General features: G+C 45.1%; 1 protein-coding gene and 1 long non-coding RNA gene across 4 annotated transcripts in view; one reads left to right on the top strand and one right to left on the bottom strand.

Annotated features, from left to right (window-relative positions):
* The window catches only part of PPP3CA (protein phosphatase 3 catalytic subunit alpha), a 608,768-nt gene extending 596,849 nt beyond the window's left edge, over window positions 1–11,919 (bottom strand). Inside the window, exon 1 of one of the 3 annotated variants that reach the window (XM_069230223.1) lies at window positions 11,249–11,919. In XM_069230223.1, the coding sequence (XP_069086324.1) occupies window positions 11,249–11,306 (58 nt within the window). In that variant the 5' untranslated portion in view covers window positions 11,307–11,919. The remainder of the gene's footprint in view (window positions 1–11,248) is intronic. The other 2 variants (XM_069230221.1, XM_069230225.1) reach the window with 2 other exon arrangements.
* The window catches only part of LOC138290147 (uncharacterized), a 110,574-nt gene that overhangs the window by 9,057 nt on the left and 83,663 nt on the right, over window positions 1–17,854 (top strand). The gene's annotated exons all lie outside the window — the stretch shown is intronic.

The following is a 17,854-nucleotide window of genomic DNA, read 5'->3' as shown; positions in this document are numbered from 1 at the left end:
TCAGGCAAGCGGGCCCACAATCTAGACAAGATACATCTTGCATACAAGTCATAGATCCAGGAGTCTATGGCCAGATTCCAAGCTTGTATAAATAAGATTCACAATTGTGTGCTTGACAACTTAGCGACGTGACACGGATTTTAGACTTTGCATACTAGGGAATGCTAAAGAGTGACAGAGGAGCAGTCCACAGCATGTGCTAGTTAGAGGCAGCCATGGCAAATTAATTGATACAGTGAGAAAGGGGTAGTTGCTCTACGAAGTCCATCTGTGAGCGACGTGGTGGAACAACTCTTGAGGGCATTTGGTAATACCATAGGTAGCTGAGCAGCTGGAAGGGTAACAAGGTGGTGGCAATAGAATCAGCAAGTTAGATGAATTTAAGAGGAGGAGGGTAAAGGGCAGATCAGTGAGAGAAGAAATTCAAGGAGCAGGGATTCTGGCCCAAGACAATAACATTAAAGACGCAGTTTCAAAATGCCCTTAAGGTTTTGGCCCATTAACCTGAATGGCCTGCCGGGTGGGAGGAGGCAGGGGCAAATTCAAGTAGGAGACATGGGTTCTGGGTCATTACTGCATGGCCACTACATGGTATCCATTATATCCTCCATTATATTGTCTAATGGGACCCTTTTTTTAAATTTTTATTTGGTTCTCATTTTTTTTTATTAAGTTAGCATTACCCTTAACTTATTTAGCGCCTACCTGTTTTTCAGTGTAATGTCCCATGATGCAGTACCTCTAATGTAATGACTCATGAAGTCATGGGATGCATCTGAGAAACCGAAGTCAATCAATGGCTGGAGGGATGGGAATAGCAGAGTGAAGGTTGGTCTCAAGAAGATCTGTGGGCCATCGATTAGGATCAGGGATGGCATGGGCTAGTGAAGCAGGGCGTACTGAAAGGTCAGATAAGAAACCCAAAAATTCGAATCCACAAGCAAAGAACAAGCATGCAGGTACAACATGTTAGTAGGAGTCATAGTCATAGATAGTTGCCTTAGAAACAAAAAATCCAGGGAAGAAGCAATACAGTTGAAAACTACTACACTAGCCAAAATTAACTATGACACTTCTGGGGTTCACGTACAATAGACGTTCAAGAAGCTCAAACCCAGGTACAGGTCTCCAGTGGTGCATATTTCAATCTCGATTACACTTGCACCTTTCTTGAGAGCACAAGCCCAAGCCTAAACGTCAGCTTATAACAATAAGCATTTGACTTGGACTGTTTCAATCCACAATTTAAGTAAGCTTGTCCTCCCACTTATACAACTTGGAATAAATGACACTAGTGACCTCAGTTTTAGCCCTACTTCTGTCACCTCCCATCTCTGAGCACAATTTTATTTGCAACAAAAGAGCTTTAAAGAGACAGGAAAGCAGCATGTTGAGGCCTAGAATAAATAAATACATGAATTTATTGATATTTCATTGCAACTAATACATTGATGTAGAAATTAAACTACACCTTAAAATCCTCTGGTTTTACATGTTAAGGCATATCTCACCTTCAACTAGCCCTCACCAAGCGCTAGCTGCAGATACATTGTAACTCGTGTGACAAATAACACGCACGTTTCAATGTATTTTTATTAAACAAAAATAAATCGGCCAACATTCAGTATCAATGTATGAAGAAGTACGTGCACTCCCCTGTCCTGTAAGATTTGCTAGCAATAAATTGAAGTAAACATTTCCTTTAAGAGTTTATTAGTCTCACATCATCTGGAAGAAATTCTGGGACAGACCTCCTTACAAAAAGCTTCAGCTGAGTGATATTTGAGGGTTTCAGTTGTGCTCGTATTTCTTTAGAACCCACCACAGCATATCAACGGGGCAGAAGTTTGATCTTTAATTGGTCATTCTAAAGTGTTGATGCATTTCTATTAAATTCATTCAGTGATAGACTGAATGGCGTGTATTTTGTTATACTACCTTGTTGCATGATCCACTTTCCACTAGGAATTAGCTGCCAGGCAGGTTGTCTAACATTTTCCTCTACCATATACTGGTATAATGAGGAATTAAAGGACTGAAACACCCAAGTGCCATGAAAACAAGAGCTAAAATATTACCCCTCTACCACGCACCATGCTTGAAAGTTGGTATGAGGTTCTTATTGGGATACATATTGTTTCATTTTCACTAAACAGCTTGTGCATTATGGCTGAAGAACTCCACTTTGTCTAATCTGTCTAGGGACTTTACTGCAGAAATCTTCTGGTTCAATAAAGGTGCTGTTTTGCAAACCCAAGCCATGCAATAATGTTCTCTTTGAAGAGAAGGGGTTTATCCTGGCAGCCTTCTGTGAAAACCATACTTGTTCAGCCTTTAGCCAATGATAGAATCATGAACTCTAAATCTTTGCCTTATTGACAGAACCCTGTAAATCCCTGGATGTTGCATAGCTTTAGGATGTTTACGATCTCTAGAAGCAAACAATCATACAGCCTGATCCTTTTGAATTTTATGGAACACCAACCAGCTTTGCATTTGATATCCTTTAACGAAGGCATTATGCCTTACCACAAACCTGAATGCTTAAAAGGAACCTGACATAGTTTCTGATTTCATATTAAGGTAGGAGCACTTGTGTAAGTGTTTGGCAGCACCTAATTCTAATTACCTTCTCAAACTGATATGGAAGCAGTAAGAGTGCATTTACTTTTTACACAAGTCTTATGAATGTTATCTGACTGTTTACTAAAAGATGAAGTGGAACATGTAATTCGTCACACAAGGATTACATGAATGCCAGCTATATCTCAATGTGTACATTTTAAGGATTACACGAATGTTAGATATATCTCAATATGTAAAACTATAGACGATTAAAACAGAGTGCATTTTTTTTTTTTTTTTTTACATAATTATACATGTTAAACGATAATGCTCTGCCATTTAAAAAAAAACAGCAATGTGCCGGTGAAAAAATACAGCATTGGTACAATGTACACACCTAATGAATCGCCTGACTAAAAATGTTTTTAAAAAAAAACTTTTACTATGTAGAGCACAAAAAGACACACGCCTAATTTCCGTAAAAGTTGTTTAGGGAATTCCCAAACTGCTAGCTGTGTGCTTCCTGTGTCAATTCTGAGAAAGCAAATTTGTGTGTGCCCCTAAATCCAAATGCAGCATTTTTTGTGAGTTCAGTGAAGTCGATGTGCCCTATGGTTGTTCCCAATACACCAGCCCTTTCCGCCTTTCATCCATCTCCCACTTCTAAAGGGAAAATCATCTTTGTATACATAATGGTTCTAACGAAACAGATGCTGGTGACGCTCACTCCCAAAGTTAGGTTAGGAGGAAAGGCACCTTCTCCAAAACAATGTTGCAATATGATATGCCAATCAAATATTCCACATTTAAAACAGTGTTCCACTCCTGCAATTTAGACATGTTGGGTACCAATCTCAGAAGTAGTAGGTTCTCGAATCTGTGTTCACCATCCACGTTTGGAGACTTCCCACTGCATATTACTGGTCAATGACATTCAACATCTGATTATACTAAAACATTCACTGATGTAACTTAACTGAAGCAATGGGTAGAACATTCTCAATTACGAAACACAACCCATGTTTCAAGTTCTACAGCCTAATTAGCATGGACATGTGTTGTAACTATTGTAATGTGTTCATCTCTCTAACTTGTTTCTTCAGTTCAGTGGCCATTGACTCTTAAAGGCTGATCACCCAACCAACAATTTTCATTCCTTGACCTGGAAAAGTTATGCATTCTTAAGTTATTCACTTGCAAGCCTAGTGGGCACAGAACGTGGGCCTGTTCAAACTCCTTGTAGTGTGTGCCTTGTAATTTCCATTCCAGATAGTGCACCGCTGCTTTGCACTCTTAAGTGTCATCCAAAACATCAAACAAGGGCGAAATTGTGGTTGCATAAACTCTCAGAGCTGTAAAGGTTAACTGGATAATAGGTAGACCCAATATACTGACAATGACAACTTTGCTAATAAGACTTCAATTTCGAGCGGAGGATCATCTCATTCCTTAAGACTATAAACAAGGTATGTTTCTCCTTCTGCCTAATGCCAACATCAACAGGGTTTTGCTAACTCAACGGAGGGCAGTCTTTTTTGCATGTCATACTCTACAACAGCAGAGGTCAACACAGGGCTTGTGTGACCAGAAACACTGACTTCATTCGGTCTGTCCGTTCCTACCTACCTCAGTCACTGGCAAGTCTGCCTCAAGCTCATTGGAAACTTTCCAGACTCCATTGGGGTGCCGTTATGTGAGAGTTTACCACTCATCTGTCTCTCTGGGAACGAACAGCAGTACGCCTCTAGTGTTAAAAGCGGTGTCTGGGGAGTATCTTTGCAAAACGCCAGAGAGAGGACTCTCGGGTAACTCAGAAGTGTTAATGGAATCACAGTGAGTCCAATACTCATGTTGATCCTTACGGGACTCTGGCGACTGGTGCTTTTTCTTCCAGCTGTCATCTCTGAACATTCACTTCAACGGCAGTCACTGGACCAGAGTTACCATACTCCTTTCACAGCACACCAGCTCGCTGTGGATTCTGTTTTCCTTAGATAATAATCCAACAGCAACACTTTACCAACTGTTGAGCCCTAATGATTATAAAGCACCTCTGCACATTTATCTAACACAATGAACAAAAACAATCAGTAATTGGGGCTCCATAAAGTACCATTATATGATTACTGTAATACAGATTTACAGTGTTTCGGCTGCTGAATACGTTCTAGTATAATTGTAGGAAATTGCCTTTTCTGCTGACTTGTCCCCCAGACTTTCTGCCTTTCTCCTTCTATTTTTCTGACCCTCTTTTTGTTGGCTTTAGAACTCTGGGTACTTTGCCACTGCTAAAGTGCATGTGTTTTCTCCCCTAATACTTGGTATGATTGGCTTACACCTCTTTGGCTTATTTAACTTATCTGTAAGTCCCTTGTAAAGTGGTATACCAGATACCCAGGCCCTGTAAATTAAATGGTACTAATGGGCCTGAAGTGCTTATTGCACCACCCACAGGAGTAGCCTTTGAAACTTGTCTCAGGCCTGTCACTGTAGTGGCTGCCTGTGCAGTTTACGGCTACATTGACTTGGCAAGTCAAACTACTTGCCAAGCCTTAAACTCCCCTTTTCTAACATATAAGCCACCCCTAAAGGTAGGCCCTAGGTAGCCCATAGGGAAGGGTGCCTTGTGAATAAAAGGCAGGACAAAAACTTCAAAGTATATATGTCCTGGTAATGTAAAACTCCTAAATTCGTTTTTCGTTACAGTGAGGCCTGCCCTTCTCATAGGCCAGTATTGTTAATTCATTATATTAAATTAAAGCTGTATTTCATGATATGAGAGGAGTAGCTGCATCATGTTTAGTACCACTGGAATGGTAATAATAAATCCTCTTTACTGGTAAAGTCGGATTTATTATTACTATTTTAGAAGTGCCCCTTTTAGAAAATGGCCATTTCTCTGCATTTGTTGCCCTGTGAACCCACAGCCTATCTCCAATGCATGTCTACCCTGGGCTGGGGGACAGCTACACTTGTGCATTCCCTCCAGACAACCACAACACAGGATTATCAACTTCATCTACATGCATCTGAAAACTTTGCCGCTTGCTATATTCTGTCAACCCAAGCGGCGCTGCCCAACTTTGTAGCTTGCACCTGTGAACCGTCCAGAGCTTTCCTTTGCCGCTCGTTACTTTCAGTTAGCCTGAGCGGCTTTGCCCAGCATAGCCGCGCACAGCTCCCTGATAAGAGAGCAACCAGGACAGTACTAAAGTCCATCAAACTATTGTGCACCTGTGCTGAGGAGTCCCCAGCACCACTCCTTTGATCTCTGCATTTGCTTATTAACCTTGCTTTATTTTTGAGTCTGCAAAGCAAATATTTTGCTATTTATGAATGGATCTGTGCCATGCTGATCTTAAAATTAACCAGATAAACAAGCATTATTTTTCTACATTCGTGTGGAGTCTTTTTCTTTGATGTATCTCCTGAGGTGTGTGTGTGTGTGTGTGTGTGTGTGTGTGTGTGTGTGTGTGTGTGTGTGTGTGTGTGTGTGTCTGTGTGTGTGTGTGTGTGTGTTGCACAAGTACTTTACATTTTTCCTTCTAAGTTAGGCCTGCCTGCTTGCTCTCCACCAAGCTACTGGAGGGTGAGTACAGACTAATTTATGTCATGGCATTGACATGCCCTGACTAGAATTGTAGTCCCTACTTAGACAGGGTGCATACCTCTACCAACGAGAGACCCAATTTCTAACAATAATTAGCATAAATGTGTCAAATATGCAATAACATCTTATTTTTCTTCTTCATATTTTAGGTAAGCAAGCACACCACCTCTTAGTATTATCTTCACATGACCGACTGGTAAATTCAACATTAAAGGAAAGGATGCAAATATCTTAAGGCTGTAGCTCATAAATGGCTTGATTTATGCTCATAATTTGTTGTATGTGCCCTTGTGCTAATATTATAACAATGTTAACATGTCTTTGAGGATAACAATACTGCATTGTTTCCAGGCAGCCATCTTCCAAAGCAATCTGACCATCAGTAACTCACTCTGGTCTTCAGTCGGGCCCTAGAGCTAACACTTGTTTAAGAAGTCACCGTGATCATCAGTCACTCCCACTAGCCAGATCTAGCCAATCAAAGTAGTCACCAGATACTTGTAATATTAATGTTTTTCTAGTACAGGGTCAATATTGCATTTTTGTTGGTTGGCAGCACTATCAACGATGAGATATCGACCAACACAATTGTACTCATTTTATCAATCTCAGACACATGTAAGGTAGTCTCAGTTCAGCCTGGATTCCTAACTGCAACCTACATGTTGACTGCTTCATTAAATGTTCTGGTATTTTTTTTTAAATTAGGCTGACCATCAAAACATGTAAAAGGCTAATATGCTGTTAACTTGTTCACAGTTCTCGTCTTCTTTAAGCATCTTCTGAAGTTCGGTGTTCTTCCTTGGTGCCATCATTCGAGCACCAACAGCAGCTACATTTAGAAGCAAACTGCGCAAAACTAATTGTCCTACCTCCCAGGCCCTTCAGCAAGCTCATCCTAGCATAACTTGCAGTTAGTTCCCCTCTTACTCAGTCCACTGTTGCTTTGAAACTAGATTTACATTACATAAGTGTCAAAAACATAATGGTCAAACTCGGATGAAGATGATAAATGGGAATAAATGAATCTTAAAAAGAACAGGTTACCTGTTCTGCAAATGTAATTTATATCCTAGTGCAAGCAGTCGTGGAAAAAATGAAGTGTCTGGACCCCCTGCTAACTATAAACCTGCACTGCAGAAGGAGGAGGTAGGAGTACGCTTTGATTGTGTTCATAAACTGATGGTTGAGGGTTAAACCTTCACCTGCTCAGGAAGTCTCCCTTTGCAGTCCTAGCCACTTGCTGAATGAACGTTGTGGTTGGGAACAGTCATACCCCTTCAGTCCATCTACTGCTCATGACTTGCTGAGATATACAGAAAAGGTATGCCTTTGCAAAAAGTGTGAAATGCAGTTGAATAAGAAGTGGGGCAAATCAGCATGCAGACATAACTGTGTCCCTAAAACGTTACACAGTTTCCCATATTCACTAAAATCGAAGATCCATTACATACACCCCATATCCAGTTCTAGCATTTAATGTTTAATCAATGTAGTATTTTTTTTTTACACAAAACATCTAAATGTATTACAAGGTTCACAGTACACCACCATCCTGCGTGTTTTGGTGTTGGTGACCTGTAGTACTAAAATTTGCGCTTCAACACCCTTGAAAATTAACACTTTGTATATTTGCCCTAAAACCTGGAACAATTTACTATCGGAGTTAAAAGCTGAAGGTAGTTAACACATTTTTATGGCCTGTATTTTCTAACCCCCAACAGCCTGTGTGCAGCATTGCCCCGAAGTCACTGATCTGTGCGAGTGCTTACATTCTCAATGGTAAGGGAACTTTGCAAATGGCTGAGATGGGTTGGGTTAGAAAATGCATTTCCCGCGCCCACCGAACAGCAACACCATGGACGGATTTCTATTAATAGACACACTGCTTAATTGTTCAATTATATGTCTAATCATTTCGTTCACATTGCAACGTATCCAGTATGACGCCAAACGTTCCAACAAGCCCATCAATAAGGTGGTGGAGGCATGATCATGACGGATGCATTCTGTGGTAAGGCTTCTTTCCGCATCAACGGGCGTTCAGCTTCCATTTCCTGTTCCTCGACGCCAAACTAAAGACACTCCACAAATCCCAACAGTTTCGGGCAGCTGTGGGACTGGTCATCGCCGCACATAAAAGCCATTTTATAAATATATGCCCGCTCCGCCCCTAAATGAACACGCCCTGGCACCAAGTGCCGAGAAATATCTTAATGTTGAGTAAAAGAAGGCCGAAGACAGCCGGGAACAGCTGATCACAATGTATGTGGTGCTCCAACCTAAATGTATATTCCGCGTTTTTCTGCAATTAGATAGTCAGCGCCAGGTTTTCCTACATTTAAATGTGCTTCTTCTCATTCAAATGTTGCTACAAGCAGAGAAATTCCTCCTCTCTACAGAAAGCCACAGTGGCTAATCTACGACGTTGCTAGGCAACAGCCACACTGCTGCCTCCACAAGTGCCACACCGAGTCAATTTATATTGTTTTGAAATGCATCGCATGCCTATGGAAGCAAGAAGAGAGCTTGCGCTGTTTCGCTATCTCTCTGCACGCCGAGAGCAGTAATGCTGAAAAAAACACCACATATGTTTTGTCAACTGGTGAGGACACCGTACGGAGGTAACGTGCATTTTGCAGACGTCAGACAGTGATATATCCTATACCGCCACTGTGTTCAGCGCTGAGCATTTATAAATCACAAAATAGCACGATGCCAGCATATACCCCATGAGCTTTTAATATACAATGAAATAGCTGGGGGGCAGGGTTGTAGACTGTTTTACGGTTAGCCGGTTTCGGATTGAAATACCACAATTTTTAAAACACGCTTTAAAAAAAATCGTTTTTACTTCAAATACCTTTTGAAGGACGCCATTTTCTGGTTTCTTTCACGTACTTTGAGAAGTCAGACAAAACATCGAAATGGAGATTTTTTTTTTTTCAGAGTATATTTTTCGCGCGTATGTGTACACGTTCTACCCATTTACTTTCTAAATGAGCTTCATAAAAACCAACAGGAATAATCAAAGGCATGCTTGGTGATATGCAGGCCATAATGTTGAGGGTTCATACTGTGGCAAGTGTTGAATTATGTGAACAGTGAAGAATCGTGCCAATTAAAATGTCTGTGCGCTGTGGAAAGGGCTCGAAATGACTGGCGGTCTGGCCCCCATAAAACACCCTCATCACCTAGTCTCCAAAACAGCCGGCGGGTCGGTGTTATTACTGTTACCTTAATTATCAATTGCTTTGGCATCACAATAGGAAGACTGGACCAGCACCACTAAGATGGAGAGGGGTAAGGCCCCTGTGTTCAGAGTCCCTAGGGCTGTGGTTTGGCCCTCGCACGGGTGGGGGGTTGGCGGTCTCCACACTACGCTTCGCCTCAGACAGCAGAGCCAGCGTCTCACCCAGGAGTAACAGCTGCATTGCAGACATAGCTCAGTGCCTCTCATTAGGATGGGGAATCCCTCCTGTCACATCCAAGCCCACCTCCTCCAGGGCGGGGGCGAGCCCGAGAAGCCTGGCGCTTCATTGGAAACTAATGAGAAACAGTGACTTATCCACAGAGGGAATGCGCAAGGCACAATCCTCTGCACGGAGAAGGAAGCGGGAATGACAGCAAAATGGTGGAAAGCAGGATCTAAACTGTGAGTAAAGCAGCGGAGACGGGTTATGCGAGGCCTCCCTATGGTCTGTTATAAGCAGCAACACAGGCAACCCGAAGGATAGGGGTTGAGAGCTGTTCTGACCCGTTGTACAGAAGTATCTAGTTTGTTATCAGCGCCAAGAAACAATAGTTTGCAAGGGGGGTGTATCAACCGTCCGTGCCAATATGGTAATGATGGTATAAGAACAGAATGCAATAAAGACGTTTCTGTCCGTAGCATGCCGTCGGCTAACATACAAAGCTAGCGGCTTAACGGTACGTTTTGAAACATGGCATAAGCATGTTTAGTAAGAATGGTAGAAGCGATGCACACAGGTGCATAGCCAACAGATACTGCACGGAATACCGAGGATGATCCTGCGCAAAATACCTATTTCCAACCGCACAAATCGATATCGCCCGCATCTGAGAGGAACCAATAAATGGATACTGCAAATGGACGCAGGGATACTTTAAAGGTTCTAGCAAGATAGCATAAAGTGATATGGTTGTTAACATTTGTGGCGATCTAGAATAAAGACATTCATGAGCAGCGAATGAGGAATGAGTCAGATTCCTTGTGATCGCGACATCTGATTTCAGGCCAAGTACCTTCTGCCCCCAAGGCTTTCTGGGCGAGGTGTGCGCCCTGGGGCACCATGCTTTCTAAAATGAGGGTCTCCCAATGCCAGCTCAGCAGGGTGCGGGTGAGCGTGTTCCTAGGGATGCCCTGGCTAGAGGTGGGTGGGGGAGGGAGGTCACATGGAGACAAGGGGGACGTGGCCATCCGAGATCTCACACGCTAGGGTGTAGGAGGGGGGCTACTGCACGAGCACTGCGGGGAGGAGCGAGAGGTGGAATCAATACGAAGGAGCAGGGGAGTGCCCTCGTGTGGGTGGCATTACATGGGGGAAGGGGTCTCCGTGCAGGTGTATTGGTGAATGGCTGGAGGTGCATAGGGTGTTTGTTCTGTAGGTGGGTCTGGTAGCAGGCTGCTATATGTGTGGGATATTGTAAGTGTAAAAGTGCTAAAAGGTTTAGATGCGGTTTTGCAGGATGACAATGATATGACAATGATATGAACCATAAAGCCGCGGTGAGAAGGATTACCGCACCGCCGGCTCATAGGGGATAACAGCCATAACATATGCGCAGGCAGAAGCAGGGGGCCTGCATCACATTAAAAAACGCGACCAAAAAAGGGATGCATTAAGAACAACGGGCAAGAGTCTGGATAAGCCCCATTCCAGCCCCTCGCCTCTTTAGGAAGAGGGACTGCGACACCACCACACGGGCAGCATAGCTTAAGTACGAGCACATCAGAGCCAGCCTAACACCGCCCCCACCACTAGCTTGGAAGAACAGCAAGAGCCCTTGCATTACCGCAGCAGCCATGAAAAAGCACACGATGGCACTCACCTTTCACCAAGCGATCTGAAGGGATGATCTTGGAGTCCATGGCCCTGTATTCGGACATGTGCGGGCTCTGCCCCCGGGCTCCCTGCGCACGGCGGGTCAGGCAGTGGTGAGGGAGGGGCGGTAAGGGCAGCAAACAGTATCCGGTGTCTCAGGGTTTCAAGCTAGTCGACGGCTCCTAGATCCTGTGCCGGGCTGGCACGCGCAGGGTGACAGTCCTGGTCCCAGTGGCAGCCTCAGCGCGCGGCAGGCTCTGCCTCCTAAGATGGAGCTGTCTGGCTGCGCTCGCGCGGGCTGCGGACGCTGCTTTCTGTACAGCACGCGCACACCGTCATATACACGGGATCGCGCCTTCGCCACGCAACCCAACCTACATTGCACAGTCTAGCCTGTCTCCCTCAACAGCTCGACGCCTTGCCTACCCTACCACAAGTCCTCGCCTGATTGGTCTAGATCTTCCGCCTGTCACTTGTCAAGGGAAACTCTCTGGAATCCCTCCTCTCCCTGGCAGATACTATGTAAAGGATGCGCGCATTTGACAGCTTTCTGCGGGTGCCCGCCACCTTAAGAGGGGAGAGCCCCAAGCAGCCAACCCCTTGCCTCCGCCTCATTCTGCCTTGGGGCGGGGGAAGGACGGCCCAGGAATGTCCGTTTATGAGATGGGCGAGGGGGAGACACCTCATCAAACGCTCGGCTGTGACTGGGTAGAGCTTGGGGAGGGATCAAACCTAGGCATGCAAGTGCAGACGGGGCTGCTTCCGAAGCCTGCCTCGGGATGATTATAGAGGGTTCCCCTCCCTCCAGGCTGTTATAAGGCGAAGGGGTAAAAGCAGATTTCTTCCACGTTAAGCAAATCACGGAAACAGTGTGATGAGCGAAGCGATTTATTCCAGTATTGGTAGAAGGAGAACCTACGACCAGCGTAGCTTCTAGTGGGCCGGCAAACCGTTGGTCACTGTCAGGATTCTAGTTGCCCACCTAATGTTTCAAAGAACATGGTGACACAATAAGCACAGACTAATGACAAAAAGAAAAGATTAAAGGAAAATAAACAGCAACAAAGAGAATACTACATCATCCCCTCCTTTACCCAAAAAAATAAAGCGAAGCGATTTATTCCAGTATTGGTAGAAGGAGAACCTACGACCAGCGTAGCTTCTAGTGGGCCGGCAAACCGTTGGTCACTGTCAGGATTCTAGTTGCCCACCTAATGTTTCAAAGAACATGGTGACACAATAAGCACAGACTAATGACAAAAAGAAAAGATTAAAGGAAAATAAACAGCAACAAAGAGAATACTACATCATCGCCTCCTTTACCCAAAAAATAAAAAGTGCCAAAACAGTTATTACAATTCAAAATCTTTGAATCTGATAGGTAACTTCACCTGTCTCAAATTCTTTGATTTCGAACTGTGAGATACAGAATTTCCCAAAATGTTATGTGACTTTTCAATAGGAATCTGTGGGAAAAGTAACTCCAGAGACCTAGGAGTGGAAATGTCACCATTATTTCGTGTGGAATCACAAACATCTGTAGAAAGCATGGAATTTTCATCCTGAAATTCATGACAAGTCTATTGGTATAAAATGGCTTGCGCCTCAAAAATAGGTACCGCACTATCTTTATTCCACCATCCCTTACCATGCAAGAAAAGAGAACCTTTGGTGACTTTTAATACTTTTACTGGCGGAGTAAATTTGGATTTTGTCAGGACCGGAGGCTTCGGATTATGCTTCTCTTTCTTTATTGTCAGAAAAAACAGCAGCCAATAATTTTACAGAAAATGAAAAAACTACAACTCCCATGAACACCTGTAGTCCAGCCTGACCAATCCAGAGTTAGCCCATCACTATAAGAGTCACCATAACAATAGTCCTTCCTCTTTCTTTGCTGCTGCACAGCCGGAGTTAAGTTACATGTCCCTTTACTAACGATTTTCTTGTATGGTTGTTTTTTTGTCATTGAATGTGTACTAGGGCTGTAGAGCGGGGCTGAACGGCGCTCGGTGAATGGGCTTTTAAATTTGGACACGTTTGCGGTCCTGCCCTTGTGCAAATAGACAGCCCACGGGATCGGGGACTTTCCCTTTCCCGATCGTGCGGTGCGGCTGTGTTCCTTGTAGCCTGGGGGTCCTGCCCGCACGAGCGTGAGGTTTTTACCTTTGTGCACGGTGGGTTGGCAATCCCCTTAGGCAATTTCAGGCCTCTCTGAGAGGCCTGCCGAGCGCTGTCGCCGAGAGCAGTCTGCTCTCTATTTTTAGCACTTCCCTCGCGCATGTGCGTGGCCGGAGTTTCCGAGTTCGAATTGGATTTCGGTTGTGTGCTGCGCGTGGAGTGTGCAAGCCTTATTTCATGTCCCTGGAACGCCCAACGGGGCGAAAAAATGTTTAAGGCCTGGCCTAGGAAGTTTTTGCAGGTGCTCCCTCCACATATTATTGGGCCCTATTGAGCCAGAGTCTAAGTGATTACCAGAACAATTTTTTCTTCTACCATTGTTGAACCTGTAGGTGTTTTCCTCCCCCCATTGAATTCCTTCTGTGCTCCTACATTTGCTTATTTTGCCGAGGAGGACGAGTACTATTAGGAAGAGGTGGAAGGACTCTTCCCTGAGCAGATGGAGGAAAGATTTGTGCAGGCCCTTGGCCACCATGTACAAGACTCAGTTAATCAAGCTTTAATTAAAGCATTGAAACCCTTTACGGCGCCCTTGGTCAGATATGGGCAAAGAGAGTTGATTGGACCTCCACCCTCTGGGTCACGGATTAGAGAACCTCAGTCTGAGGAAGGCGGTTTTAATTCCAGAACAGCCTTGGGTTCGAAATCCTCTGCAGAAATTCTTTCTCAAATAGCCAGTGCGGTCCTTAGGGATCACGAATATGGTCCTGGTCTTGCTGCAGCTTCTGATAGTTTCCCACCACCATCAGACTCACGCAAAGAGCTCTCGCAGTCTTCGGATTCTCATTCCGACTCTGAGTTCTCTGAGCCAAAGTAGTCTGATAAATGCAAGCTTAATCCCATCACACTCCAGATGAGATGATGTCTCAAAAGAATTTATTGTTTGATCCTGAGAACATCATTCACCCGCCTTCCACAGAATGGGTTCCATGTGTGGAAGTGGCCCATTATGTGCAGGATAAACTGCGCAGGAGTTTCGATAAGGATGTGCGCAGCACCTTGTGTTCCGAGTGTCCTCGTCCCTCTCTGCTGGGGAAGGTGGCCGACACTATGGAGCTTGACCCCAGTGCCGCTACCTTCTTGAAGAAGTTCACGAAAGATCCCAAGAAAGGACTCAATCGTGCCTGGAAGAGCTGTCAAGACAAAATTCTAGACCTATCGGGCCCCATCACAAAAATTCTGGAATTAACTGTTCAAGCTAAAGAGACCAATACGCCATTGGATCCAGAGGCCGTTCTTGAATGTGCACAGAGAGCCATCGGTCTCCTGGGAAACGCGAACTGCGCCATGTCTACTGAGCGCAAAAAATCCTTTCTTATGCGCATAGACCCTAAATTGGCGGAACTAGCTCCTACTGAACCAGGTTCCCTGGTTCATGGACTCCTTTTCAGAGACAAATTTGTTAAGGATCTGGGTAAATATGTTTCCATTTTTACAGCGATAGATAAGGCACAATCTTCAATGAAACCGATGTTCAGTGGTGGCCTTTTTACCAGGGCCGGGTGCTACAGAGGTCGTGCGTCAGGCCGAAGTTTCCAACAGACCTCCCACAACTACGCCCCTAGAGGTCGAGGTTACTACCCATCCTCATCAGGATTCCACCCTGTTTCAACACCATCTCCCTCTTCCTCTTCTTTTTTTCTTAAACAGAGAGTGCCTTTATAGAGGTGGAAATCGAGGATCTTCTTCACAAAAACGCAATAGTCCGCTCAACTCCACATCCAAGCGGATTTGTCAGTACTATTTTCCTAGTACAAAAGAAGGGCAGAGGCTTTCGCCTAGTACTAAATTTGAAAGATTTCAACTCCTGGATAGTCTATCGCCATTTCAAGATGGAAGGCAACCACTTATTACAAGATCTGCTACTAGAAGGAGATTGGTTAGTACTTCTAGATCTCAAAGATGCCTATTTAACGGTGCCAATTTTTTGTCCGCACCGAAGCTTTCTGCAGTTTTGTTGGCAACACCAATGGTACGAGTTCAAGGTTCTCCCCTTTGGCCTATCCTCCGCCCCTTCGTGTTTCACCAAATTGCTTCGCCCCGTAGCACAATTTCTTCGAGAACGAGGCGTTCGCCTTGTAGGAGGCTGGCCTGGCTTATACTGGGCACCTGATGGTACTTACACCTGGTGCCAGGTCCAGTTATCCCTTATTAGTAGATTAGTAGTGCTCTAGCAGCTTAGGCTGATAGAGATAGCAATAGCAGAGCAGCTTAGGCTGAACTAGGAGACATGCAAAGCTCCTACCACTTATATAATATAGCACTATATCATAAGAAACACAATACTCAGAGTTACTAAAAATAAAGGTACTTTATTTTAGTGACAATATGCCAAAAGTATCTCCGAGGATATACTCCTTAGGAGGTAAGTAAAATACACAAAATATACACACAAACCAGAATCAGGTAAGTAAACAGTTAGAAAAGTAGTGCAAACACTGTAGAATACAATAGGACACAATAGGCCTAGGGGCAACACAAACCATACACTCCAAAAGTGGAATGCGGACCACAAATGGACCCCAGGCCTAGTGTAGTGTGTAGAGGGTCGCTGGGAGTGTAAGAAAACACTAAGGGTGTCCAAGATACCCCACCCCAAGACCCTGAAAAGTAGAAGTAAAGTTACCCTACTACCAGAAAGACAGTAATGTCGAGATAGGGGATTCTGCAAAGACAACAACTGACAGCAAAGCACTGAAGGCGGATTCCTTGACCTGAGGACCTGCAAAGGAAGGGGACTAAGTCCAAGAGTCATGCAAGTGTCCAGGGGGGGCAGGAGCCCACTAAACCTCGGATGAAGGTGCAAAAGGGCTGCCTCTGGGTGGAAGAAGCCAAAGATTCTGCAACAACAGAAGGTGCCAGGAACTTTTCCTTTGGTCAGAAGATGTCCCACGGCGTGCTGGAGGATGCAGAGTTGTTTCCACGCAGAAAGACCGCAAAAAAGCCTTGCTAGCTGCAAAGGTCACGGTTGAAGATAATGGGTGCGGCCCGGGCCCAGGAAGGACCAGGAGGTCGCCCCTTGGAGGAGGATACAGAGGGGGTGCTCAGCAACAGAGAGAGCCCATGCAGAAGCAGGCAGCACCCGCAGAAGCACTTGAACAGGTGTTCAAGAAATCTGAGCACAGCGGTCGTCTCAACACAACAAAAGAGGGTCCCACGAAGCCGGCGGTCAAGTCAGCGAGTTGAGCAATGCAGGACAGAGTGCTGGGGACCTGGGCTGTGCTGTGCACAAAGGAATCCTTGCAAAAGTGCACAGAAGCCCTAGCAGCTGCAGATCACGCAGTAGACAGGATTACTGTCTGGTGTGGGGAGGCAAGGACTTACCTCCACCAAATTTGGACAGAAGGACCACTGGACTGTCGGGGTCACTTGGATCCAACTCCTCTGTTCAAGGGACCAGGCTCGTCAAGATGAGAGGGGACCCAGAGGCCCGGTGAAGCAGAAGTTTGATGCCTGCGTTAGCAGAGGGAAGATTCCGTCGACCCACAGGAGATTTCTTCTTGTCTTCCAGTGCAGGGTGAAGGCAGACAGCCCTCAGAGCATGCACCACCAGGAAACAGTTGAGAAAGCCGGCAGGATTAGGCACTACAATGTTGCTGGTAGTCGTCTTGCTTCTTTGTTGCGGTTTTGCTGGCGTCCTGGAGCAGTCAGCGGTCGATCCTTGGCAGTAGTCGAATAGGGAGATGCAGAGGAACACTCGGGTGAGCTCTTGCATTCGTTATCTGACGAGAAACCCACAGGAGAGACCTTAAATAGCCCTCAGAGGAGGATTGGCTACCTAACCAGGTAAGAGCCTATCAGGAGGGGTCTCTGACGTCACCTGCTGTCACTGGCCACTCATAGATCTCCATTGTGCCCTCACACCTCTGCATTCAAGATGGCAGAGGTCTGGGACACACTGGAGGAGCTCTGAGCACCACCCCTGGGGTGGTGATGGACAGGGGAGTGGTCCCTCCCCTTTCCTTTGTCCAGTTTTGCCTCAGAGCAGGGGCTAACCTTGCCCGGATGAGTCTTCATTGTCTAAGTAGAAATATCTGGAGAGTCCATCTGCATTGGAGTGGGTACTCCCAGGTCTATATTCCACTGTATAGTCCATTCTCTGTAGGGAGATGGACCACCTCAACAATTTAGGGTTTTCACCTTTCATTTGTTTTAGCCAAAGTAGAGGTTTGTGGTCGGTCTGAACAATAAAGTGAGTACCAAACAGGTATGGTCTCAACTTTTTCAGTGCCCAGACCACAGCAAAGGCCTCCCTCTCTATGGCAGACCAACACTTTTCTCCTCTAGGGGCCAAGCTCCTGCTCATGAAAGCAATAGGTTGGTCCTGGCCCTCAGTATTAAGCTGTGATAGCACTGACCCAACCCCCAATTCAGAAGCATCAGTCAGGACTGTGAACATTTTGGAGTAGCAAGAGCTTTTTAGGACAGGCGC

Source organism: Pleurodeles waltl, chromosome 1_1 (genome assembly GCF_031143425.1).
Source record: "Pleurodeles waltl isolate 20211129_DDA chromosome 1_1, aPleWal1.hap1.20221129, whole genome shotgun sequence".
Lineage (NCBI taxonomy): Eukaryota > Metazoa > Chordata > Amphibia > Caudata > Salamandridae > Pleurodeles > Pleurodeles waltl.
This window is presented reverse-complemented; position numbering and strand designations above follow the sequence as displayed.